Raw genomic sequence first — 27,375 nt, forward strand, 5'->3', positions numbered from 1 at the left:
TAAGGGTGCATATATTCTTTCTGATAGGTGTTTCTGGTTTCTTAGGATATATTCCTATAAGTCAGATCACTATGTCAAATGGTTGTTCCATTTTTTGTTTTTTTGAGGAAACTCCATACTGTTTCCATAATGGCTGCACCAGTCTGCATTACTCCTAGCAGTGTACTAAGGTTCCCTTTTCTCCACATTCTCACCAGTACTTCTCATTTTTGACTTGTTGATGGTAGCCATCCTGACAGATGTGAGGTGATACTTCATTGTCCTTTTAATTTGCATCTTTCTCATGACCAGTGACTTTGGGCATTTTTTCATGTCTCTTGGCTATCAAAAGGTCTGCTTTGGTGGAATGTCTATTTAAGTCTTTTGCCCACTTTTTAACTGGATTGTTTGTCTTTCTTTTGTTAAGTTGTATGATGAGTTCTTTATATATTTTGGATATTAACCCTTTATCAGATGTATCATTGGAAAATATGTTCTCCCATACAGTGAGCTTCCTTTTCATTTTGTTGATTATTTCTTGTGCTGTGCAGAAGCTTCTTATTTTGATGTAGTCTCATTTATTTATTTTCTCCTTAGTTTCCTTTTCCTAGGAGATGAATCTGAAAACATGTTGCTATGAGAGATGTCTAAGATCTGTCTGCCTATGGTTTCTTTAAAGATTTTTATGGTTTCACATCCTACATTTTCGTCTTTTATCCATTTTGATTTAATTTTTGTGTATGGTATAAGTTGATGGTCTAGTTACATTATTTTTGCCCATATCTAATTTTTCCAGCACCATTTATTGAAGAGATTGCTCTTGCCTTCTTTGTCAGATATTAATTCAGCGTATGGCTTGGGTCAATTTCTGGGGTCTCTGTTCTGTTCCAATGAAGTATATGCCTTTTCCTGTGCTAGTACCAGGCTGTTTTGATTACAGTGGCTTTGTATTATAACTTGATATCTGGTATTGTTATCCCTCCAACTTTATTCTTTCTCCAGATTGCCGTGGCTATTCAGGATCTTTTTGTTTGTTTGTTTGTTTCATATACATTTTTGGAGTTTTTGCTCCATACTTGTGAAATATGCCATTGGTTCTTTAATAGGGATTATGTTGAATCTATAGATTGCTTTGGGTAGTAAGGACATTTTAATGATGTTAAGTCTATCAATCCATGAACTGTTATATTCTTCTACTTTTTTTATGTCTTCCTCTATCTCTTTTTTCAATGTCCTGTGGTTTTCTGAGTATAAATCTTGTACCTCCTCAGTTAAATTTATTACAAGTATCTTAATATTTTTGTTGCTATGATAAATTAGAGTATTTAGTTTCTCTTTCTAAGAATTCATTATTGGTCTATAAAATGCCATCAATTACTGGGAATTACTTTTGTATCCTGCTACATTGCCAAACTCCTTTATTAAGTCTAGTAGTTTTTTTTTGTTTGTTGGTTGGTTTTTTTTATGGCGTCATTAGTGTTTTCTGTGAACATTATCATGTCATCTGCAAATAATGAGACTTTTACTTCCTCCTTTCCAATTTGGATGCCTTTTATGTTTTCTTCTTGCATGATCTCTGTGACTAGGACTTCCAGTAATTGAATAAGAGTGGTGAAAGCAGACATCCCTGTCTTGTTCCTGTTCTTAGGGGACATTGTTTTAGTTTTTGCCCATTGAGTATAATGTTGGCTGTAGGTTTGTCATATATGGCTTTTATTATGTGAAGGTATGATCATATTTAAGTTTGCATTTTAGTATCAACCATGTTCATTTATCATTTTTTAAGATATCCAATCTTCAAGGTGACCTACTTTGCTGAGAGGGTTTACCAAAAATGGGTGTTGGATTTTGTCCAATGCTTTTTCTGCATCTGTTGATATGATCATGTTATTTTTGTTTTTTGATTTGTTTATGTAATGTATCACATTTATTGATTTGCAAATATTGTACCAGCCTTGCATCCCTGGAATAAGTCCCAGTTGGTCATGGTGTTTGACCTTTTAATATATTTCTGTATCTGACTTGCTGAAGTTCTTCATTATTACTAGGCACAATCAAGTGCTCGGTTGCCACATGTGGCTAGTGGCTATTGTATTCACAGTGCAGAACAGAACATGCCCATTATCTCTAGCACTCAGTTAGAAAGACTGAGGAAGAGAAATGTTGTTGCCAAATCTTTGTGGCCTTTAATAATATTTCTTAACCACTATTCAACAAAAGTTAATACCTATAAATAAAAAATTAAAATTGCTAAAGGCCAGGTGAATAAAATATTTCTGCTCCTTATGTCATTTATTATTGAAATGACAAGTAGTCGAACTTAATATTAGGGAAGTTGCAATTTTTCTTAAGATCATATTTAAGTTTGCATCTTTAATATCAACCATGTTCATTTATCATTTTTAAAAAATGTCCATCTTCAAGGTGACCTATTAATTTTGGTGCCACTAGGAGCTACATGAATAATATAATACTATTTTTATCATTGTAGCTTCACTAATTTTTTTAAAATTGTAAAATATTTAATTTTAAATTATGATTTGACTTTCTCCTACTTTTTAAATATTGTAATAGCAGGCTTTAAATATTTCTATGTAAATTTATCAGTTATTTCATTCTCCAATATTGAAGGAAAAATTAAAGGGAAATTAAGATAGTAGACATAATAGATATTATTTCATATTTTATTTGATTAAATTACCCCAGTTACTTATGATTCCTTTTGCCATCAATATTGACATTCTTGTGATCTCTGTTCTGTCCCATTGATCAATCTTCCTATTCTTTTGCCAGTACCAGGCTGTTTTGATTATAGTGGCTTTGTAGTATAAGTTGATATGTGGTATTGTGGTCTCTCCAACTTTGTAAAACAATGAAAAAAAAATGATTAGTTTCTTTCCCTGAATGATTATCCTACATGAGCAAGAGAATAAGTAATAAAATTTCCTGAGCACTATATACTATCACTCCTTTGCTCCTCGTATCTTTTGGGCAGAGGTACTTTCTAAAATACTTAAATCTCATGTTCTTTGATAAGGGGGCAGAGTTGTTTTTTTCTTTGTTTGGATTCTGAACTTATATACTTTGTTCTATTGCTTCAATAGCTAACTAGTAGCTTCAAGTAATTCAATCACTACAGACTAGAAAATTGTAATCAGACACATAAATTATTCATAAAGTTATTCATATATGTATTATTTTGGTGGAATTTCTCTTAATAGGGTTGTTAAAGAAAAGTTATACTAAATTGGGGAAACTATTTATAGCACTAGCAGAATAAATTCCGTGTGTCCTTTCTTATTTCATCAAATTTTAATTGTTTTCTTTAGAAAGCACATGTAAATACTTGGCCCTTTCCTTCTATCTTATTTGTTCTTGACATAACAATTTTACTGTGACTCGCGAAGCTACTTACAAAGAAATTTAAAACAAATAATCATGGAGAATGACTTTTTCCTTTTCCTCTTCGTTGCACATAGCTGATTGTATAGCAAATTATAACAACCAACTGGATAACAAACAAACAAATCTGATGCTCCCTGAGTCAACTGTTTATGGTGATGTGGACCTTAGTAACAAAATCAATGAGATGAAAACCTTCAATAGCCCAAATCTGAAGGATGGGCGTTTTGTCAATCCATCAGGGCAGCCCACTCCCTACGCCACCACCCAGCTCATCCAGTCAAACCTCAGCAACAACATGAACAACGGCAGTGGGGACTCCGGCGAGAAGCACTGGAAGCCGCCCGGGCCGCAGAAACAAGAAATGGCGCCGATTCAGTATAACATCATGGAGCAAAACAAACTGAACAAAGGTGAAGAGCTTTGCCTTCATTCCCATTCTTTTCTGTATCGGTACCCTTAACCCTTCTGCCCTACGTGCGGAAGCTCATCCGGCACTAGCAAGCGAACCCTTCCCTTTGTCACTGAAGCATTCTTATTTCTTTGGTCTAAAAATGTCCAGTGTCAAAGAGTTAGTTAGCACAACAATAACCTTGGAAATTGATTTTAAAATAAATATAAGTATTTTTGAATGGTTTTGAGATTAATTTAAATTTAATCGTAGGTGAGGGATTGCTTAGGACAGACGATCTTTTATTCATAAGGCAGATGTACAACCGTCACAATACCTCACATTTTAAATAAATAGACTATTTCATTTTTCCAGTCAAGGATGGAAGATAATTGCTTCTATATGGTCATATAAATGAATGGCGCTTTTATATCAAACTGAAGAAAAATAATTAAATTGAACTGGAGAAGTGGTTCAGTTTGCTGTCTCTCTCTCACCTCATGTGGTTACTGTATGATTGTAGAACCTAAGTTTCTTTGGTTGACCTGATTGAAGTCTGTCAGGATAGAACCTAAAATAAATTGAGTTTAGTGTTAACTTGTCGCAGCAGAATGGTATTTTATGGCCAGAGGGGAATGTTTCTCTATTGTAATATGTGTGAGTTTGAAGAGAGTGGTATTTGATTTCTTTGTAGTCCTTCAGGCTACTGCTTTAATAACATGATTTGTAAAGTTATGTCATAAAAAAAAGCGATTGCTCTCATTTGAATAGATCAGGCAATTTTGTGTGAGTGTCGACGTAAAAGATACATTTTATTGTAGATAATTAGAGATATAGACTTATTTTTCTTTAGCCTTGAGTTTTGAGACCTCTTTTTTTAAAAAATAGGACAGATTACACAACAACTTAAACCTACTATTTTGTTTAAGTTAGTATTATATGTTCTAATTTAATAATACACATCTTGCTTTTTTTTCTAAGTTTAAGAAAACACTTGATTGGTATAATAACCCAGTTAAATAAATATTTCTTAAGATTCTTGCACAAGTTCATGACAAAGGCTGACAAAGATGCATAAGACTGTTCTGCAGTCATAGAGTTTGTAGTGAGGATTCAAACTATTTTTATAGTATTCCTCCATAGTACACAGCTTTCCTGTGGACTGTGGAAAGGTCTGACAGCCCTCTGTACAAATATTTCAGAACTCTGATTTATTGTTTATACTGCTTGTAAACAGACTTGGTATGTGAAACTATAATAAAGACGCTGGCATGCAACTAGACTGACAGATTATTACTCATGACATTCCAGTGGTGAGTTTATCATTTAGACTGTTCCCTCTGCCTTTGTGGCAGATTGAAATACTTTGCTTTCTTATCATGGATATATTTTATTAGATATAATCTTGTTGACAAGTTTCCTTTTTATTTTACTTATTTTTATTTTTATTTTAAGACATGAAATTTCCTGATTTCTTATTGTTAAAATGATTCTGTTGCTCTATTTATAAAGGTAAGAAGTTAAGCAAATCTGATTTCTGGCAAACCTGATTTACAAAAAGAGAAGAAATAATCTCTCATAGGAGTTGTTCACATCTATGTTTAGTCTAATTCATGTGAAAAAATGATGCAGATAATTTGTATTTTATAAATCATTTTTAAAAATTTATTTTTAATTGAATTTATTGGGGTGACATTGGTTAATAAATAAGGTTTTGGGTATACAATTCTATAATAAATCATCTGTATATTGTATCATGTGTTTACCACCCCAAGTCAAGTCTCCTTATAAATCTTAAAGGAGTCGTGTTTAAAGGTCTTTTTTTTTTTTTTCTTGCCTTTTCCTCTGGAACATTTACACATGTCTTAGCAAGTGATCAACATAATGGTTTAAAAAGCCTAATTGTTGTTAAATGATTGAGGCAGCAAAAAGAAAATAAATGTTTAATTGTTTTCACCCAAAATGTCTAGATTATCGAGCAAATGACACAATTCCTCCAACTATCCCATACAACCAATCATATGACCAGAATACAGGAGGATCCTACAATAGTTCTGACCGGGGCAGTAGTACATCTGGTAAGTAAGGGGAAAGAAAGAGAAAGTCGGCATTTCTTTTCAAAAACTGTTGCATTATAAGATTATGAACTGAATGCTAATGAACTGAAGTGTATATATGACCTGTCTATAAATTCATGTAATTTTAATCTTTGAGATATAGGTCTTATCTCTGTAATTTGAAGAACTGTCTATTTACAAAACCGTTTTATGTTCTAGTTACTAACAAAGTTGAGGATCTTATTTTCCTCCTTGTTGAGAAGCTTTAATAAAACCAGAAGCATGAAGTAGTCTTTAAAGGCTGTTACACCTTTCCCAATTCCAAGCCAATTATAATTTTAAAATTTTGCATATATACTTCATCTTCTAATGTTACCTTTTGAAGGCACATAAAATTTTGACACTTGAGAATCAAAAGCCTCAGCGACAATATTGTGAGATCTAGGTACAATAGAAACTTGCCTCAGTTTATAAACTCTCCCTCAATTCTTGCAGTAAAACCTCATTAAGCAACTTCCCAACTTAAGTCTGCAAGTACCTCAGAAGTCACATTGATGCCTCTTCCCTGTGGTCTTCGTGCTGTTGCAGCTGTTTGCCAGCTGTTTTCCTGATAGGGCCTGCAGATGGGAGCTTTCTAGTACTTAAGTCCTGTTTTTCTAATTAAAGGCAGTTCATTATTAGAACTAACATGTGGCAAGTCACACCACAATGAGAACACAACCAATTGATCTTAACTCTATTATGTTTCCCCAGGACAGGGTAGAAATATCACTTCTGAACATCTGGACTAAAATTGTTGCTAGGTGCTTTGAGCCAAAGTGTCTCCACCTCTCTTTTATAATGAATACTAGAGGCCCAGGACACGAAATTCATGCACAGTGGGGGCGTTCCTCAGCCTGGCCTGCACCCTTTGGCAATCTGGGGCCCCTTGAGGGATGTCTGATGCCAGTTTAGGCCCTATCCTTGTAGTCAGACATCCGGCAGTTGAACATCTCTCTTGCAATCCTGGACCACTTGCCCCTAACCACTCATCTGCCTGCCTGCTCACTCCTAACTGCTCACTTGCCTGCCTGCTCAGTGCATGTCATAGCAACTGGTTTTTCTGGTCAGTCCAGTTGGTCCGGTCGCTTAGGTTTTTATAAATATATTGTATATATTGTATTTGCATTTTCCCATCTTTCCTTGATTAAGTAATGGTGATTGGGTATTTTATAACCTGTATTCTCATATTTGAATTAAAGAAGCTAAGAAATAGCTCTTTATTTTTTTATATCTATTTTTATTCTACAATATGTTGATTTTTTAACAATTAAAATCTAATCAAATTACTTTTTTCCTTTTTAGAGTAAGTAAACCCTGAATTAACAGAAAATTTTCAAAGATCTACTCTTGTGAAAATTAGAAAATATGTTAATATTGATATCTCATGCCATTTCATCTTTGAATTGTTAGCCACTTAGGAAATTACAACTTAATAGGGAAATATGAATCTGGGTTATTAATATTTAGTTGACTTTCTCCATCCCTTAGCTTCAATATCTAGATTCTGTTGTTCTACTGCTATTTATTACTAGGTATTCTGTGAACATTCGATGAATAGTTAAAAAAATGTCATATCTGGTGATAATTAGGGGAGAGAGGAAGCAAGCAAATAAAGTGTAGGAGAGATTTTTGTTGTGATGTTAGGTCTGAGGACACAGATGGAGTTGTTACAGTAGATATGTGCCAGTAAATCAAGAGGAAAGCATTGGTTATAGTCAACTCCACAGTACGTGCTCAGCCATTCCAACACAGGCCGAATGCAGGAAGAAAGAAAGGAGACAATCATAATTTATTAGTGATAGCCTGTCCCTGGGCCCATACTTGGAGCAGTAGCATATCAAGAATGTCTGGTTTAACAAACACTGAGATTTGACTGAAAATTCCCAGGTGAAAAATAAATAAATAAGGCTCATATGACCTGTTTTAGACCCCATGTAACTTGGGGCTGTTTCAAAAGGGGTTTTTAAAATTAAGATCAACACAATTCACAGAATTTGAAAGATCATATGTGGAAAACAATTATAGAATCATTGTCTATAATGTATATAAGAATCTAAAATGTATTATCATGGAGGGAGAGGATAAAGACTATATTATCTCAAAATAACTTTTGACCCAAGTTATTTTAAAATGAATACTCGAAAATGTTCAACTACCTGTGTTTAAAGAATGAGCCAGTTCTAAAATATGAACACTGGGGCACGTGAATAATTGGGCTATTTCCAATTTCTAAGAATGTGCAAGAAACATTATTTTACTCTAAACCATAAATTTATAGAAACAATGGCTAAATATACTTCTCTCCCTTTTTAAAAATAATTTTATGCTTCTTTTGTTGCTAGTTATATTCTTTCAGCAATTATTTTCATCTGCACCTGCTTTTTTGACAAAAAGTAGTAATTCCATTGTGCCTAAATCATTTCAATGGGCAAGTACAAATTATATATATTCAGTGATTTAGTGCAACAGTGGAACATTAATAGATCGTATCTGTATCATATTGTATTTAAAGTTCCAGTAATTAAATATTAAGAAGGAATTTCAGAAAGTATGTCTACAGCTCATTTGTTTTAGATGATAATCCATTGCTGTAAGAAGATTGCTGTTAATGATATAACTTGTAAAATTCATTTATGGTTTTATTGCTTTTTGCTATTTATTTTGCAGTTAAATTGTACATCTTTGATTGTACAGTTCTGTTCAAAATTAATGAAGAAAAGTGTTTTTCTTTATATATATGAATTATAATAAGATCATATTTACAGAAAATAACCCAAAGATGATAGAAAAATTTTAGAGGCCAGAAATAAAAGACTGAATTTCATTTGTTTTTCAAGGGAGTCAAGGGCACAAGAAAGGGACACGAACACCCAAAGTACCAAAGCAAGGTGGCATGAACTGGGCAGATGTGCTTCCCCCACCCCCGGCCCACCCTCCTCCTCACAGTAACAGCGAAGAGTTCAGTATTTCTGTGGATGAAAGGTAAGAGGATTTCAGAACAGTGATAAGTGGAACATATGATTCTTAAGTCCATACTAAGTAATTGTTCAACTAGATCACCAAGGCGAGACTGATTCCTAGGGTCCCGAAACACTTGTCTCTGAAAAAAAACAGAATCATGATAGGTCAGCAGGACTTATAAACCCTCCTCAGTGCTGCTTAAAAAGCGGAACTTGTGCCTTGGAAACTTCTTTTGGAGCTAAGAATCATAAATATAAACACAAACATATAAATACAAATTACTTATACATTTTACATTATATCCATACAGTTTACATATATAAATATGGGTATATTATGAGACCACATACATATTATTATAACATATATGATTTTATGGTTTTCAAATATCAGAACTTTCGTTGAACATTTCTGAATTTTCATAAAGTAATGATGTGGGTTTGTGTCTTACCCAGAGCATCCTGAAAACTGTCTGTATTATATCACAGTATGCTGAAAACTATAGAAATTTAAATCGACTGAATAGTCTCTCACAAGGATTTAACAAGTGTACATAATACACATGACAGCAGTTAGAAAGTTGGTGTGCTTCATCCACACTCCAGATTCTGTCAAACTGGACATGGTACCTCCCAACAAAACAAAGCAGCTACTTCACTAATCTGATCAGTAGAGAACTCACTGTACGTGGGGACTAACAACAACCCAAAGAAACCCTACAAAATCTACCTGAAAATGCAGTCTTCATAGAAGTGCATTGTTCTTTCATCGCACACGCACACACACACACACACACACACACCAGTTTTATAGTTCCAACTATTCTGGGAAACAAAGTCTCTGTAGTTTTATTTTCCAATCGCTTAATTATAGAATATTGACCCATTGTTCCCAGCTGGAATGCAGGATTAGGTTCCTGCAAGCCAATGCTCACCTTTTTGTTAAATGATCCAAACCTAAACAACTTATTGTTTTATATGTGTTTTTGTTTAAAGACATCATCTATAGTATATATTTTTGATTCATTAACATTGAACTTATAGCCAACAGCACTATAAGTCATTCCTTTAAAAAGGTCATCTAATATATTTTTTCATTAAGATACATCACAGTCTTTTTATCCTTGGGAACACTAGCCAGCACTTACTTAAGTAATATACTTGTGGCCATTTTATACAGAGAGAATAATATGGCACTATATAGACCATGAAAAGGACATCTACTTACAGTATGATCACAGAAAGGAGGAGACAGAGTGTCACCTTGTTTGCACTCTTCTAGTGATGTGGTCATCAGATGACTTATTTTGTACCTCCCTGCACAAGTCTCTCGACTGACTGTGAATGAGCCATCAGTATTGACTTTGGGGTTACAGATAAATTTTAGTGAATAAGCAAATTTGCAGATATGGCATCTGCAAACAATGCTGTTAGACTGTACTTTTAAAGATTCATTATCTAGACCATGATGATGACTTTAATTTCTATTTTAGTCCTAAAAAAAGAAACAAACAAATAAAAATAACAAGAACTGAAATGATTTGGCTCAGTGGACTGTGGACTGAGGAGTCCCAAGTTTAATTCTGGTCAAGGGCATATACTTTGGTTGTGGGCACATCCCCAGAAGAGGGTGTGCAGGAGGCAACTGATCAATGTTTCTCTCTCATCAGTGTTTCTAACTCTATATCCCTGTCCCTTCCTCTCTGCAAAATTCAATAAAATATATTTTTTTAAAAAAGAACTGAAATGAAATAAGTGGATATAGTAATAAAACAAAAGTAGACACCTTTTGCTCCAACTGAGTCTAACTGGGAAGAATGAAGGTTTCCAGGGTTCCTGGCTTTTGTTCTTGACCTTGACAAATGAGAAGATTCTCAGTCAAGAGAAGGGGTATTGTGGACATGAGGACCATACAGTAATGTGGACTCCTGGAGAACTAGTATGAAACATATTGTAGTGAGTGAAAGGAAGCTGGGAAGGCAGATGTAAGCCAGATATCATGAATGTCTTGTATGCACTTATATTTTATTCTCTAGACAAAGAGAGTCATTTATTACTTCAGAGCAAATGAATGACCAGGGAGTGATGTGTCATATAATAAAGTAATTTGGGAAGCAGAGTGAGAATGAAGAAAGATTGACTGGAGGCCAGGAGATGGATTAAAAAGTTATTGCTGTAGCACATACAGCAGATTTAAAAAGAGAAATAGCTTCTAAAGAATTTTTAGAGATAGACTAGAGATGAACTGGGGATACTTCGAGATAGAAGAGAGAGAAATAATTCAAAGAAACTGCAAGGTTTATAGTGTTATTTGTTGACACAGGAAACATCATGGTGGGATCAGTAAAGTAAAAGAAGATACAAAGAAATCATGTTACATGAGCCTCAACTTTCCTGAGTTCAGAAAACAAGGCAGGTGGTGAAAAATGAACTAGAGAAAGTAGTAACGAGCGCAGTTTGTATAAAGCAGTAAGTCACTGCCATTCTAATCAGTAACCATGCACACTGAGATGGGAGACAAGGGAAAGGCATAAATGCTTTTCAGATCCATCTAGAGCAGTGGTTCTCAACCTTCCTAATGCCGCGACCCTTTAATATAGTTCCTCATGTTGTGGTGATTCCCAACCATAAAATTATTTTTGTTGCTACTTCATAACTGTAATTTTGCTACTCTTATGAATCGTAATGTAAATATCTGTGTTTTCCAATGGTCTTAAGTGACCCTGCTAATGGTTCTCAACGTGTGGGTCATGACTCACAGGTTGAGAACAACTGCTGTGGAGCCTAAGACCATCGGAAAACACAGAGCCTAATACTCATTTTAGAAGTACTAAGTTCAATTACATATAATTCTTCTCAAAGAAAAAAATTCTTAAATATTACAGATATAACATATAATATATAATGTATATTATATAGCATATAATGTACGTATAGCAATTCACAAACCTGTGTGACGGTGAACCATTTTTTTTAACAATACCGCCTTAATGTGGCCCAGAACATTCAAGTTGAAGAAACAGTTGAGGGCTGATACTCCATTCACTACACAGTTTATTTGAATAACCTGAAGTAATTCTGAGTATCCTTATAATCTGTTTTAGCTATGACCAAGAAATGCCTTGTCCAGTGCCACCAGCGAGGATGTATCTACAACAAAACGAACTGGAAGAGGAGGAAGATGAGCGAGGCCCCACTCCCCCCATCCGAGGAGCAGCGTCTTCTCCGGCCGCTGTGTCCTACAGCCACCAGTCCACGGCCACCCTGACCCCGTCTCCACAGGAGGAGCTCCAGCCCATGCTACAGGACTGCCCTGAGGAGAGTGGCCACCTGCAGCACCAGCCCGACAGGAGGTGCGTGCTCACTAGCTTTCTTTGCTCATGTCATGCAATTTCCACTCCTAAGAAGCATTTATAGAATGCTATTACATGAAGTTATTTTCATGTCACGTGAGCCTTTTTTCCAGTATCATCACTCAGGAAGCCCTGGTAATTAACGTATCAAGTAATATCGTTGACCAGAACATTAAATTAATTGGTCCCAGTGAACTTGCAACCATAAAATAATGTGCATCAATACTAATCCACTTATGATAATTGCATTTATAAACACATGGCAAATATGTAGTAAATATATGGCTTACTAATCTTGTAATGTTTTATAGTCGGTGGCTGTTTTTGTATCTTAGTTTCCCTTATGCATTTGGTTTGTGGAAAATAGATTTTCTCCTGTCTTTTTAAATTAAGTCTACAGGATGATTTGTTTCCTAATGTTGCAGGAGAATGAGTTTGGTATATTCATTTTGTGTTGACATTAAGTTGGAGTCTTTTTTTGTCCTGGTTACTAAGTAATTTGTGTGTGTGTGTGTGTGTGTTAGATTTTTTTTAAACCACTATATTCAACGTTGCAAACCAATACATTTTCATTATATACACATGCTTCACTTGTCATTTCTACCACATAAAAGCTGTTACTGCATCATCTGAGTTCTTCTCCTAGAGTTGATGATTTTGTTTGTATTATTTTATTGCTCTTGACACAGTATATTACACATATTGTTTCCTATATTCCTAATGTCATTTGAAACTGAGTATATTATTTCCCTCAGATCTCCCTTCAGTGTCCTTGAATTAATAACAAATTCTGGTTTATGCTGCTTGAATGTTGTCAATTGAAACAGAACTTGCAATGTTTATGAACTATTCTATTAGTAAGAGGTTATTACAAAATTCAAATCATATATTTTCTAAAATAGAAGAAGTAGCTAAACCTTTTGCCAAGTGACAAAAGGGGAAGCTGGATTGTTACACATTTAAATTTAATATTATAACTCATGAAACTTCATGAAAATTAAGAACGAATAAGGCATCTCTTTTCCCTATTAAGCTCACAAATTATCTCTGTCTCTCTTATTCAAAACAAATGAGAGGCTCTAATAGAGGCTGTTAGCTGTGAAATACCATAGCATTCCTCTTTTCTTCTCTCCAATTACCTTTCCTCACCGTTCCCTTCTGTGTTACAATTGACACCCCATATCTTCTTAGCAAACTTCTCCTTTTCTGTCCCTTATGTCATTCTCTCCACCTCCCTCAAAACAATACAAAATTGGTTTCCCTTCATGTAGTTTGACTTCTCAGCCTTTTCCTCTTTCTCCAACCCGTCTTTCTCTTTATTGTTAACCACCTCCAGTTATCATGCTCTTCTTCCCTTCTATACCTTAGGATTGTGTAATCGATTCTGTCTTTTTGATCCTATTCATACTCAGCCCATTGCATTCTACTGCCATCAGTCTACTGAACCTAACCTCCTAATGACCAATCTAAAGGCTTCTCATATGTTATCAAACTTAAGCTTTCTTCAGTGATGGCAATTTTATGTATGTGAAGTATCTGAAGCAGGGTAACTACTCAACAAATATCAGTTCCCTACTGCCCTTACCCTTATGCTATCACTCCATCATTAGTTTCAACTATTACTTACACTCTGATGGCTTTCACATTTATTTAGCCAGCCCAGCTCTTCTTATTGAGCACCACTGAGATATTTTCTTCCTTTCTTGCTTTGTTTTTTAATTATTAAGTATGTTGCTACATAATATTCTATTGGTTATATTAGTTTCCTTTTTTAATATATTTTATTGAGTTCAGAGAGGAAGAGAGAGAGAGAAACCTCAATGATGAGAGATAATCATTGATATGCTACCTTCCTCCTACTGGCAATTGAGCCTGCAACCCAGGCCTGTGCCCTGAATGGGATTAGAACTATGACCTGCTGGTTCATAGGTCAATGCTCAACTACTGAGCCAGGCCAGCCAGGGTGGTTATATTAGTTTCTGTGCAAACCTATCGCAATATTAGTGAGCACTGTGATGTTTTCACTTGAACATCTCCAACTGCATGTGTCTAAAACCAAAATGTTTCTTTGCATTTAATATTTTAAATGTGTTCTTTCTTCTCTTTTGTAACTATCTGATTTAGAATTATCAATCCTTATTTATCTGACCAACATATTAAAAATAAAATAGACAAAAGAATAGCCAAAATCGCAAAATCACACACACACTTCATTTTTAAATCAGTTTAATTATCCCACTATTTACTTCTTTCTACTGTCTTCTTACCATTCCTCAAATTAAATTAGTGGCCAGTCCTTCCAGTTCTACTCCAAAATATATCTTAATTTTGTTCCTTTGTTAACATTCTTACAGAGGCAGGGCCAGGCCCTCAGTCTGTACATCCTTTGAAACACTGTCATATCTTTGATCTGACTTCACTTTTCTCCTCTCTGCCCTTTTTGTCCGCGCTCCACGTTTTCCTTCGCACACAGGTCTGGTAACATTGCTCCCCACTCAGAGCTAAGTCTTATTGTTTAGCCCGGTATTCAAAGCTTTTCACAATCCTTCCCCCTTCACTTCCTTCCACCCTCCCAATTCCTGCACACATACACCTTTCTAACCTGTCTGTTTGAAATCCCTTGAAATTGTCTGAAACTCTCCAGCATCCAGGTGAGCAATGCTACTCCCGGCCCACAGAGGGCTGCTCCGGAGCTAGCAGGAGGGACTTCCGCCTTACATGCCCATTGCCAACTGGTCAACTTGCTTAGTGTCCTCACTAAGAGCATGTGTCTTGCAAATGCTGTTTCTTTGATTGCCTGGCAAGGCCTTCTCTTCTTTCTAAGCCCTTTTTAAATGTACCTCTCTGTGAAACCTTCCTCTGATTGCCCGGCAGAATGAACCAGTCCTTTTCTTTATTCTTACAATGGTCTGTTCACAGTTCTGCTATCACTCTAATCAGATTCCAGGTTGCATTAGCATTTGCTATTTGTATCTCTGTTTCCCTGTTTAAGTTAAAAGCTCTTTGACAGAAGATCTAATGTTTTATTCCTGTCATTAAGTTCCACAAAGCTTTCTTCAGTAACTATTTGATTAATGGAATCTGATACTACAGGAGAGTTTGTAGTTGACCTACCCCTGTTGTTTTAGGGGGATGGATACTCCACCTGGACATGTGTAATTGAGAAATGCACTTAAAATTGTTTGACTAAAATCAACCTTTAAAAAAAAAAAGTATGATTTTTAGTCTAGAAAGATAATAAATTTATTTCCAGGATTGTTGCTGGAAATAACGTGGGACACTAATAAAAAATAGATAAAAGCCTATTAAAATTACTATTACCATTCTTTTATGCTGAAAATATAAGCTACATGGTTTCTATAGAAATTTTTGAAAATAAAGTTATATGAAATGAAAATATAAAAATATAAAAATACTAATGATCTATGTAGTCAGAAATAATCACTGTTAAGACCTCAGTAAAGAGTTGTTTTTCGTTTTTCTACATACTTATTGCTTTGATTTTGTGATATGCCATTATTTTATAAGCTACTTTTTTCACTAAACAGTGTATTTTCCATGTAATAACTTCTTATTTAGATATGCAGTTTAAGCAAATATGCACTGTAATTTATTTAAAGTTTCTTAATGTTGGAATTTATTTAAAGTTTCTTAAAGGAGTATAGAGCTAAGTCAGGCCTGCCTCTCCAGTGCTATTCAATGCTGCAATTCCCGCCTCCAGTTAACTCCAGGGTCTCTTCTCAAAGGCGTGACCTCTCTGGATACCTGCCCCTCAGTAGGTGACTTCTGTGTCCCATCGCCTGCCACTTCTCTGCTGATGCACTCATTAAAAATATTAATTCCTATTTCTCTACAGATTTCATTCTAGAGCATCAGACCCTTACTCGTTATGACACATTTTCAGTACTTAAATGTCACTCAGAGCGATACATGTATCTCCAGTGATGAAGGCACTTTCCTACTTCTGACAACCATTTTCTCTTGCCCGTATCTCTGTAATGATCTGTAGGTGGCTTGTTGCCTAGCCCTGTCTCTTTCCTTCCTCAATTGCATCTTCCTGCTGCAGACTGTGCAGAGGTATTTTCTAAAACACAACACTGATTAAGTTTCTCCATTGCTTAAATCTTTCAGTAGCTTTCCATTTCCCTAAGAATAAAGGCAAGATCCCTTAACATGGCAATCACAGCGTTTTGTGATCTGATCTATATGTGCCTTCTCATCCTTACCCATTGCCACCCCCTTCCTCACTGTTCCTTTTGGTTGCTTCACTCTTATTTCTTGCACTTTCTGAATGGCCAGTATTCTCATTCACCTTGAGGTCTTTCCTCATGTGTGCCATCTTCCTGGCACATTACCCCTCTCTTCTTTGGAGCTAACACTTGTATATCCTTTAGACCTAAGATTAAGTGGCAGATGCTCTCCACAGAATAATTCTCTTATGTCCCACCTGAGATAGAGCTAATTTTGTGAGTTCCCACAATACCCTAGACAACCTCTGCCATGGAGCTTCATGAACACTGCATTATCATTGCATATTTAATTAATTGTTTGTCTCCTCCACTGGACAGTAAGCCCATCCAGGCAAGGAACATATCTATTTAGCTGAATTCCTAACATTGTCTCACTTCTTCCACATTCTATTGGTCAGAGAAGCCACAGGATCCATCCAGATTCAGGAGTATAAAACTAAATTCCCCCTCCCTCTTTTTTTTAATTCTTTATTGTTGAAATATTACACGTCTCCTATTTCCCCCATTGACCTCTCCCCGCCAGCTCCTGCCCCCCATCACTGGCGCTCACCTCCCCACTGTCTGTGTCCACTGGTTATGCTTGTATGCATGCATACAAGTCCTTTGGTTGATCTCTTACCCACCTTCCCCTTCACCCTCCCCTGCCTTCCCTCTGAGGTTTGACAGTGGTCTGTTTGATGCTTCTGTTTCTGGATCTATGTTTGTTTGTTAGCTTATGTTGTTCATTAGATTCCACAAATGAGTGAGCTCAAGTGATACTTATCTTTCTTGGACTGGCTTATTTTGCTTAGCAATAATGCTCTCCAGGTTCATCCATGCTGTTGTAAATGGTAAGAGTTTTGTTTTGTTTTGTTTTCTTTTGTTTTACAGCAGCATAGTACTCCATTATATATATATTTTTTTTTCTTTTTTTCTTTTTTATTTTATTTTTTTTTTCCTAATCCACTCATCTGCTGATGGGCACTTAGGCTGTTTTTCAAATCTTAGCTATTGTGAATTGTGCTTCTATGAACATAGGGGTGCATATATCCTTTCTGATTGGTGTTTCTAGTTTCTTGGGATATATTCCCAGAAGTGAGATTACTGGGTCAAATGGGTGTTCTATTTTTAATATTTTAAGGAAACTCCATCCTGTTTTCCATCTGTTGCTATACCAGTTTGCATTCCTTCATGCAGTGCATGTGGGTTCCTTTTTCCCCACTCGTTTGTTTATTTGTTGATGATAGCCATCCTGATGGGTGTGAGATGGTACCGCATTGTCATTTTGATTTGCATCTCTCAGATAATTAGTGACTTTGAGTATGTTTTCATATGTCTCTTGGCCTTCTGTGTGTCCACTTTCAAGAAGTGTCTATTTAGGTCCCTTGCCCATTTTTTGATTGGATTGTTTATCTTCCTTTTGATAGGCTCTCATCCCAGAAGAACATTGGGATGTTTATTAAGGACATATATAAATAATGTGATTTATTTTAATAAACTAAAACCATTATAATACTGCAACATTTAATTAGATAAATATTTCAGGCACATTACTATGATATTGAAATTTTGCTATTCTACTGTTCCTGTAAGACATTCCATTTTTGTCTAAAACTAGATAAACTAGCTGACTAAAATAATAGTAATCTCATCCCTCTGTCAGACAATAACTGTGAAAATAATATAATTAAACTTACTTACATATGTTGTTTCAAAAGTCTGGTCCTCCTGAGTTTATTGTAATTGATATTTAGTAATATATATATATATATATATATATATATATATATATATATATATATAAAAGTAAAAGTAATATTTATTTATGGAATAAAGTATTGAAGCAACAACAGTTTAAGAAAAAAAGCCTCAAAGGTATGCATTCCCCTGCCGAAACCGGTTTGGCTCAGTGGATAGAGCGTCGGTCTGCGGACTGAAAGGTCCCAGGTTCGATTCCGGTCAAGGGCATGTACATTGGTTGTGGGCACATCCCCAGTAGGGGGTGTGCAAAAGGCAGCTGGTTGATGTTTCTCTCTCATCGATGTTTCTAGCTCTCTATCCCTCTCTCTTTCTCTCTGTAAAAAAAATCAATAAAATATATATTTTTTTTAAAAAAAGGTATGCATCCCCCTCCCTTCCCCCTCTTTGTACTATACCTGGTAAATGGTATGTGGTGAACTATATAAACACCTGCTTTCAGAAATTAAAGTCATTGTCTCCTTCTTTTCTTAAACATGGTTATGAAGGCATCATTTTTAGAGGAGCCTAGTGTGTTGTGATCCACAGTTGTATACTTGTACATTATTTCAGAGACGTCGAAACCCCTGGCAAGGGGGGAGGAGGCGGAATATAGAAGGTTGAGGGTCATTTGTGGCAAGACCCACTTGAATACAGCATCCTGAAATTGCTTTTTGTTTTCAAATTGAATATATTACATATTTCAAACTGTACATATTTATCATCATACATCCCTTGGGCTTGCCTTATTTACAGATGATTTGCACAGGATGGTAATAGCTAAAAGCCAGCCCTTGTTTAACATGAAGATGTTTTTACTCTACAGAATGTGAATTACCCAAATACAACAATGCTGGCATCGTTTCATAGTGAAGTTGGCTTTTCTACATCGTTTTATTGATGGTCAAAATAGCCCCCTTTGTGCTGAAAAGTCTTATATGCCTTTTAAGAAAGAGGTTTCTTTGGTATTTGGGTGTGCATGCTGACAAAGAACTGTAAATTAACATTTAAGGATGGTATTTTATTGCAATTTAAATTAAACAAAGGTTTTCCTCCTGTGTGTATAACACACTCCATATTGAAACGATTATCCATTTAATCTTTTAAATAACTTCAAATTTAGCTCACTAAATTTCCTTCTAGTGCCACACACAGATGCATTAGAAACCACCCACAAATAACAATTAATACATTATATTTAAGAACTCTGAGTCTCTATATAAAAATAGTGTATATATATATATATATATATATATATATATATATATAATGACATATATACATATATATGTAAATATATATGTATGTGTCCATATATATGTAATATTATTCCTAGAAGATGTTCATGACCTGGAAATGAAGTATGGTATTAAATTTTAAATTTGATACATACTAGTTGTGGAAACTTTGTCAAGGTCCTTAATTCCTCTGAATTTTAATATCCTTATCTATAAAATGATGATAAAAGAAGTAGTTTGGCAAATTGTTGTGAGAATTAAATAAGTTAACATTGTAAAATATACTTAATTACAAAGTAAGTGCTCAATAAGTAAGTTATAGTATTTTAATAATCCTTTATTATTAATGCTTTTACATTTGTCTTAATAAAACGTATTTGTTGAAGTATCTCATTTCATTGGGATAAAAAGCTCAAAACGTTTTTCTTTGAACAATTGCCATTACATCTTAAAAACTGTTCTGGCCCTGGCCAGTTTGGCTCAGTGGATAGAACGTCGGCCTGCGGACTGAAAGGTCCCAGGTTCTATTCTGGTCAAGGGCATGTACTTGGTTGCGGGCACATCCCCAGTGGAAGGTGTGCAGGAGGCAGCTGATTGATGTTTCTCTCTCATATATGTTTCTAGCTCTCTGTCCCTCTCCCTTCCTTTCTGTAAAATATCAATTATATATATATATATATATATATATATATATATATATATTCTTTTTTAACTGTTCTGTATTGAGCTCCCTTTTTCTCTCTACTAGGCCCCTTTGTTAGGTCTTGACTAGACCTTATATTATAGTTAGTATGTTTTTTTAATACACATTTCTTGTTTATTTTTTTAATGTATTTTTATTGATTCCACAGAGGAACGGAAAGGAAGAGCAAGATAGAAACAACAATGAGGAGAGGGAATCATAGATCAGCTGCGTCCTGCCCGCCCCCAGTGGGGGTAGAGCCCTCAACCTAAGCATGTGCCCTGACTGGGAATTGAACTGTGACCTTCTGGCTCATAGATTCATAGGTGGACACTCAACCACTGAACCCCACTGGCCTAGCTCATAGCTTTTTTAAAAAACAGAATAAAATCTAAAGGAAATTATGTCATATGCTGAATGTATAAATTTTTAATCCTGAAAAATTCTATTGTCTATAGTCAAAATGAATTGGTGTACCTAAAATGATAGGGATTGCAATTAAAGAAAGGGAAAGGAACATGTTTATATGTTTATGGAACAGTCTGCTTCAGGACTGATGTCTGTTGTCTTTGGTAATAATAAGCTATCAATAATTATCCAATATGCTTTAGGACAAGTACATCAATGTCAAAATAAGCATTACTTCCCCTTTTTTAATTGAACCTAACCATATGCTAAAGCATGAGGAGTCTTATAGATAGCTGCGTGTCTGTCTATTAAACTTTAATCAAAAGGTAGCCCAGCTTGGCCCTGGCTAGTGTAGCTAATTTGGTGGGAGCGTTGTCCTGTACACCTAAAGGTTGCAGGTTGGATTCCAGGTCAGGGCACATACCCAGGTTGTGGGTTTGATCCCTGGTCTGCAGAGTGTGTAGGCAACCAATTGATGTTTCTCTCTCCCTCCCTCTCCCTTCCTCTCTCTTTAAAATCAATAAAAACCTATCTTCAGGTGAGGATTAAAAAAAATAAAAACAAAAAACAGTCCAGCTTGGTTAAAAATGACAGGTTTTGAGGTAAATTTCTTACACCTGAAAACTTAGACATGCTCTAATTTCCAGTTTTGTTTGTTTGTCTGTTTGTTTTCTGAATAAATTAGATCCGCAGAAGCAAAGGTTAACTGGGTATACTGTGAGTTTCTTGGTTCGCATGTCCTTTGGGAGCTGAGCCAGGCCTGTTTGTCTCCCTGCAGACGGCAGCCGGTGAGCCCGCCGCCGCCCCCGCGGCCCATCTCCCCGCCGCACACCTACGGCTACATCTCAGGGCCGCTGGTGTCGGACATGGACACGGACGCGCCCGAGGAGGAGGAGGACGAGGCCGACATGGAGGTGGCGAAGATGCAGACCAGGAGGCTTTTGCTGCGGGGGCTGGAGCAGACCCCGGCCTCCAGTGTCGGGGACCTGGAGAGCTCCGTCACTGGGTCCATGATCAACGGCTGGGGCTCGGCCTCGGAGGAGGACAACATCTCCAGCGGCCGCTCCAGCGTCAGCTCCTCCGACGGCTCCTTCTTCACCGACGCTGACTTCGCCCAGGCCGTGGCTGCCGCCGCCGAGTATGCCGGCCTGAAGGTGGCCCGGCGCCAGATGCAGGACGCGGCTGGTAAGCCACGCACGCACCGGCCCCCGGGCACGCACCGGCCCCCCCGGGCACGCACCGGCCCCCCCCCCCCCGGGCACGCACCGGCCCCCCCCCCCCCCCCCCCCCCCCCCCCGGGCACGCACCGGCCCCCCCGGGCACGCACCGGCCCCAGTGATGCCCCATGGAAAGGCCCTCCCACTGCTGTGCTCTTTTTTCTGCCTAAGCAAGCGAAGGCCCAAGAAGAATATGACATAGCTCGATTCTTTTTCTTGACAAGGATTTTTAAATCTCTTCCCCCCCATTAATAAATCATATATAATGTGAGTGAAGCTACTTTGGAAGTTATTATTTTTAGGATAGTCATAACATATATTTTTTTTTATTTATTCAGGTATATAAATAATTAAATGAGGTGTGTATTATAGGGGTTTTATTAAGGTGTAAAAAGTAATTAAAAATTCTTATTCCATTTAATTAGAAATTCTCTAAAAAAAAAAAAAAAACTAGATTAATATCCAGGAGAAACACTCTACCATTGGAGATGGGGCTGTTTCTCTTTTACCCCATTCTTTTCATTCTCAATTAGAATATTAATTTAATTGGAAAGATATAAAGATGTTTGTAATAGACATAACATTTCCAAGCATAAATATGCCCCATATTTAAAGTAAATATTATTAATCTAATAATTTTCAAGTTAAACCAAGCAATCATATATATTTTTCCTTTTCATTGCCAGTAGCCTGTTTTTAATTACCATATATCCACTCTGATGTTTTAACCCATTTTTGTTTATCTCCTACTCACAATCCTATTTAGAAAGTAAATAGTTACTAAATTAAAATAATTTAAATCATACATTTATCACATGACTTTTTAATAGAGTGGGATATATACATATACACATTCATATACATGTTATGTGTATTTCTGGTAGTTAAGAGTAAAGTAATATGGTCAGCAAGAAAGAGAAAGACTATCACAACAAATCAAGTATTGCTATTTTTTCATTTTACTTTTCATTGGTAATTTTCCAAGTTCTCTTCATATATTGAATTGGTCATTAATTTTTATCAGTGTAGAATATATTCAAAGAAAATTTAACTCACATCACAAAGTTATTTCTGTCTATTATTTATCAAAAGTATGTTGCAAAAAGACCTGTCTAATATCTTTCAACCTATTCTATATAAGGTTATATATATTCTATTCTAGTAGAATGTATATTTATTTCATCCAGGCTTATGTGCAACCAAAATTCCTCCCCCCATCCCAGTAACTGCTCAATGCAATAAGATGCAAACCTACTTATCTTTTCTAATACATGTATAATATTCTAATTTTATATGTAGCATTTGTTTCTCATTTTTAATCTTCTATAAAAAATGAAATTAAACATCTCAAACTACTGCTTTCAGATTGCATTAAGGGTGTGTTTCAGTTCATTAAATCAATGAAACATAGAAATACGTTAAAAATTCATCGTATTCAAGTTGAAAAAACCTATGCCTTAGGATCTATAGCAGTAGATGGCCTTATATAATCGAATAAATAATGGGTTTACTCGCAGCCCTAATTTTCCCTTTCATGGATATGTAACTTTAATCGTAATAGTCTCCATCATAGCTAAAGAGAGTTTGGTTCAATATTTCATTGTAATTTAGTGGAACTCCTGGTTTTAGTTTGGCTCATAATTATGATGAACTAAACATGCACTGGCATCTGCCTATTAAAATGTTCCTTTCAGGAGAGGGTGCTGCATAGCATACGACTTAAGTTAATGTGAATGAATGATCCTATCACATTGCTTCTCACTTGGCCGCATTCATGTCTTACTAGTATTTATATGCTTCATTTAGCACCTTTAAATTTGTTGATTTCACTATATGTGGATTCTCCTATTTATAGTCAAAAAACATGTTTAGGTCTGTTGGAAGTTTCTTACGGTACAACAAAAACTTCTGGATTTGTGTCTTTGGAATTTCTAGAAATCAAAATAGTAAGGGTCAAATACAGGGCCAATACATGTCCATTGCCATGATGGATTAAATGTGTGTGTGGTGCCACTGTTATGCAGCATCTCTGTAAGACAGCAGAGGCCAGGAGAGCACTCACCTGCCCCTTATCCGATCAGCAAGGTCAGTTATCCCTGGTACCTGTGAATATTGTCTCTCCAAAGCCAAATAAAGACACACCTCATTTTATTGTGGTTCCATGTATTGCTGCTCTTCACTTATGTATGTTTTACAAACTGAAGGCAAAGCCCGCCACCAGCAAAAAGATTACAGCTCCTTTTATTGTGATGCTTGCTTAATTGTGGTGGCCTGGAATGAACTTGCAGTATCTCTGAGGTATACCTATAATCAAAGCCCACCTCTGCCAGCACCGAGAAAAATAAAAGTCTCCGGAGAGGTCATTTGAAGTATCCAGAACCTGCAAGTTTCTATCTTGCAATAAAAAAAGAGGTGTGAGTATTTTTGGTAGGTTTAAATATGTGAGTTAGCTTAATATCAGGCTTCTTTAAGAAAAGATACTGGAACCAAAACCGGTTTGGCTCAGTGGATAGAGCGTTGGCCTGCGGACTGAAAGGTCCCAGGTTCGATTCCTGTCAAGGGCATGTACCTTGGTTGCGGGCACATCCTCAGTAGGGGGTGTACAAGAGGCAGCTGATCAATGACTCTCTCTCATCTATGTTTCTAACTCTATCTCTCTCCCTTCCTTTCTGTAAAAAATCAATAAAAAATATTTAAAAAAAAAAAAAAGAAAAGATACTGGAGAATATATTGGGTTGGCAGCTAAGTAAGTGCGGATTTTTAAAAGAAAATCAAAGACAATTTTTTCATGGAACTAAATAACTTTATTCTGTAATGTATTGCCCATTTTGATCAATGACCTTTTGCCATCTTTCAGGCAGCATCATAATCCCACGTTCAAAAAACTTCTGGTTTTTATTAGCAAAAAACTGAATCAGGTACGATTTGACATCATCATCATTATTGAAATTTTTACCATTCAAGGAGTTTTGTAAAGATCGAAACAAAAAGTAATCAGATGGTGCAAGGTCAGGACTATATGGTGGATGTGGCAAAACATCCCAACCAAGCTCCATTAATTTTTGCCGAGGGACCAAAGATGTGTGTGGCCTTGCATTGTCATGATGGAATACAACACCTTTTCGATTTGTCAATTCAGGCCGCTTTTCTTCAACTGCGTTGTTTAATTTCGTTAGTCGTTCAATGTAGACATCAGAATTGATCGTTCGGTTGGGTGGTAAGAGTTCAAAGTAGACAATTCCTTTGTAATCCCACCAAACTGATAACAAAACCTTCTTTTGATGAATATCAGCTTTTGATGTTGTTTGAGTTGGTTCACCTGGCCTGCTCCACGATCTTTTCCGCTTGATATTGTTGTAAACAACCCATTTTTCATCACCAGTTATCAGTCGTTTTAAAAATGGATCATTTTCATTACATTTCTTTAGCAAATCGCAGCTGCTAATGCGTTGCGTTAACTGTGATTCTTTCAGTTCGTGAGGAACCCATGTATCGAGTTTTTAAACATAGCCAAGTTGTTTTAAGTGATTTTCAATGCATGTATGTGATACATGAAGCTTCTCTGCAATCTCACGTGTTGTACCGTGACAGTCCGAATTGATTATTGCTTTGATTAGGGTGTCATCAACTTCAACTGGACAACCAGAGCGTTTTTCATCTTTGAGTGAAAAATCACCAGAACGAAATTTGGCAAACCAATTTTGACACTGCCGTTCTTTTAAGGCTTCGTCACCATAAACAGCACATAACTTTTTATGAGCTTGAGATGCGTTTTTCCCTTTGAGGAAATAAAAAAGCAAAATATGACGAAAATGTTCCTTTTGATTTTCCATTTTTTAACGAACACCAAACGAAAACTACAAAACAGATCAAAAAACTTTTTTTACTGATTAACAGCTGAATAGCCAACTATCAAATAACAAAATGTGTTTTACATTTGTACTACGTCTGCAAACCTAAAAATTCAACTGAAGCCATATGTGTGTGAAACCCGCAATTACTTAGTTGCCGACCCAATATTAAGATATTGAAAATCTATCTTCAAATAATAACAAACATATTTAATTAAAATAGATTTAATTAGTACTGTTCATTCTGGCTATTCCTTGAGAAAGCAACACTGAGTGTTTTATGCAAATTTTTAATTAATATGTATGTAACAATTTTAGTGCAGTTCGTTGCAAAAAATAATTGGAATGTGTTGTGTTTTTTGTTTTGTTTTGTTTTGTTTTTAGTAAATAGGTACCATAAATTTTAATAGGATAAGAGTACTGTGGAAAAAATAAAAACAGCCTGAAAATGCCTTTAGAGTATTTTTCCCAATGGACAGTGCAAGCAGAGTATCAGAAATCTTATTATTTGCTAAGATGGTTTAGTAAAGCTTTTTTAAAAGTTAGGGATGTTTCTAGTTTTCATGATTATTATTTTACAATTTATTGATGAGCTTGGCTCTGATTTCTTTTTCTCAGGCCGCCGACACTTCCATGCATCCCAGTGCCCTCGGCCCACAAGTCCTGTTTCCACCGACAGCAACATGAGCACCGCTGTGATGCAGAAGACCAGGCCAGCCAAGAAGCCAAAACACCAGCCGGGACACCTGCGCAGAGAAGCCTACACAGATGGTAAGTCCATTGAAATGATGAAAATGTCTATGAACCTTGCACATTTATCTGGCACTTCATGACTAGAAAACACATCTACTAACATTAGAAATTACACGAAGCATTCATTAACAGTAAGCCTTGCAATACTTACAGGAATGATTGCCTTCGTATTTTGTCAAGCCTCTCTGGTCCTTGCAGTTTTCTAATAAGTTGATAAGCAATGTATACTTTTAATATTTTTTAAAGCTATCAGACAAGTAGACATCAATGTAGTTGAAATAATGGTATAGTATAAAATTTCATCAGATTCATTGATAAATCTTCCAACGAATCCTCATTTTTCCCCCATGTGGAATTTTGCATTCAAATAGAAGACAACTCGTATGAATATTTATCTAACTATGGTGTTACCAACAGTTAGGTTGCGCACCAAGAGGCAAGGAGAATCATCTTCCTTCATGCCTTTACAGACAGTTCTGACTCTCACGGAAGAGTTAAGGCTTGCATTCACAAGGGAGCTCAGGAGAATAATGCAAACATTGGGATGTTGTCTAAAGAAAGTCTTTAATGAAAGTGCCTCAGGTGGCCCAGCGTTTATTAAACTGCCACCTTCTCGTTTTCTAAAACAACCCCAAGGGCTTTGTTGGAAATTCGTGTAAGATAAATTCTCTCAGACTCGCCCATCTTGTCAAGTTTGCTAAATTTGCTGAAGGGGCGGGGGGAGAAGGCGTCACAGCATTCCCTACCTCCGGGTCCTCTCCCACCGCAATCTGATTAGTACTTTCATTACCAGTCAGCCATTTTTCAAAAGGGCATCATTTGCCATTATCATATGAAAGCCTAATATTACAGATATTTATCCAAGGTTACAAGCAGGGTTTTCTGAGGCACTTCTCCCTGTGATTCCTGCCACTTGACAGAAAAATTTAATACAAAGCTCACAGCATGATGAGCACAAGTAATTTTGCAATGAGTGGCTGTCCGTGCTATTATCTCTATTTTACTCAGAGTATTTTCTCTCACTAGCAAATATCTGATATTAGACTGCATTAAATACTGGCAGGACATGGCACACC

The 27,375-nt window shown here is 36.1% G+C and overlaps 1 protein-coding gene across 3 annotated transcripts in view; it reads left to right on the forward strand.

Moving 5' to 3' along the window:
• Positions 1–27,375, forward strand: part of ROBO1 (roundabout guidance receptor 1) — a 988,403-nt gene that overhangs the window by 944,317 nt on the left and 16,711 nt on the right. For 2 of the 3 annotated variants that reach the window (XM_084875894.1, XM_084875895.1), the window contains 6 exons: positions 3,459–3,794; positions 5,743–5,850; positions 8,709–8,853; positions 11,936–12,184; positions 21,257–21,663; positions 26,165–26,317. In XM_084875894.1, coding sequence (XP_084732020.1) covers positions 3,459–3,794; positions 5,743–5,850; positions 8,709–8,853; positions 11,936–12,184; positions 21,257–21,663; positions 26,165–26,317 — 1,398 coding nt within the window. The remainder of the gene's footprint in view (positions 1–3,458; positions 3,795–5,742; positions 5,851–8,708; positions 8,854–11,935; positions 12,185–21,256; positions 21,664–26,164; positions 26,318–27,375) is intronic. The other variant, XM_084875896.1, reaches the window with a different exon arrangement.

Source organism: Pipistrellus hanaki, assembly GCF_964339955.1.
Source record: "Pipistrellus hanaki genome assembly, chromosome: 2".
NCBI lineage: Eukaryota > Metazoa > Chordata > Mammalia > Chiroptera > Vespertilionidae > Pipistrellus > Pipistrellus hanaki.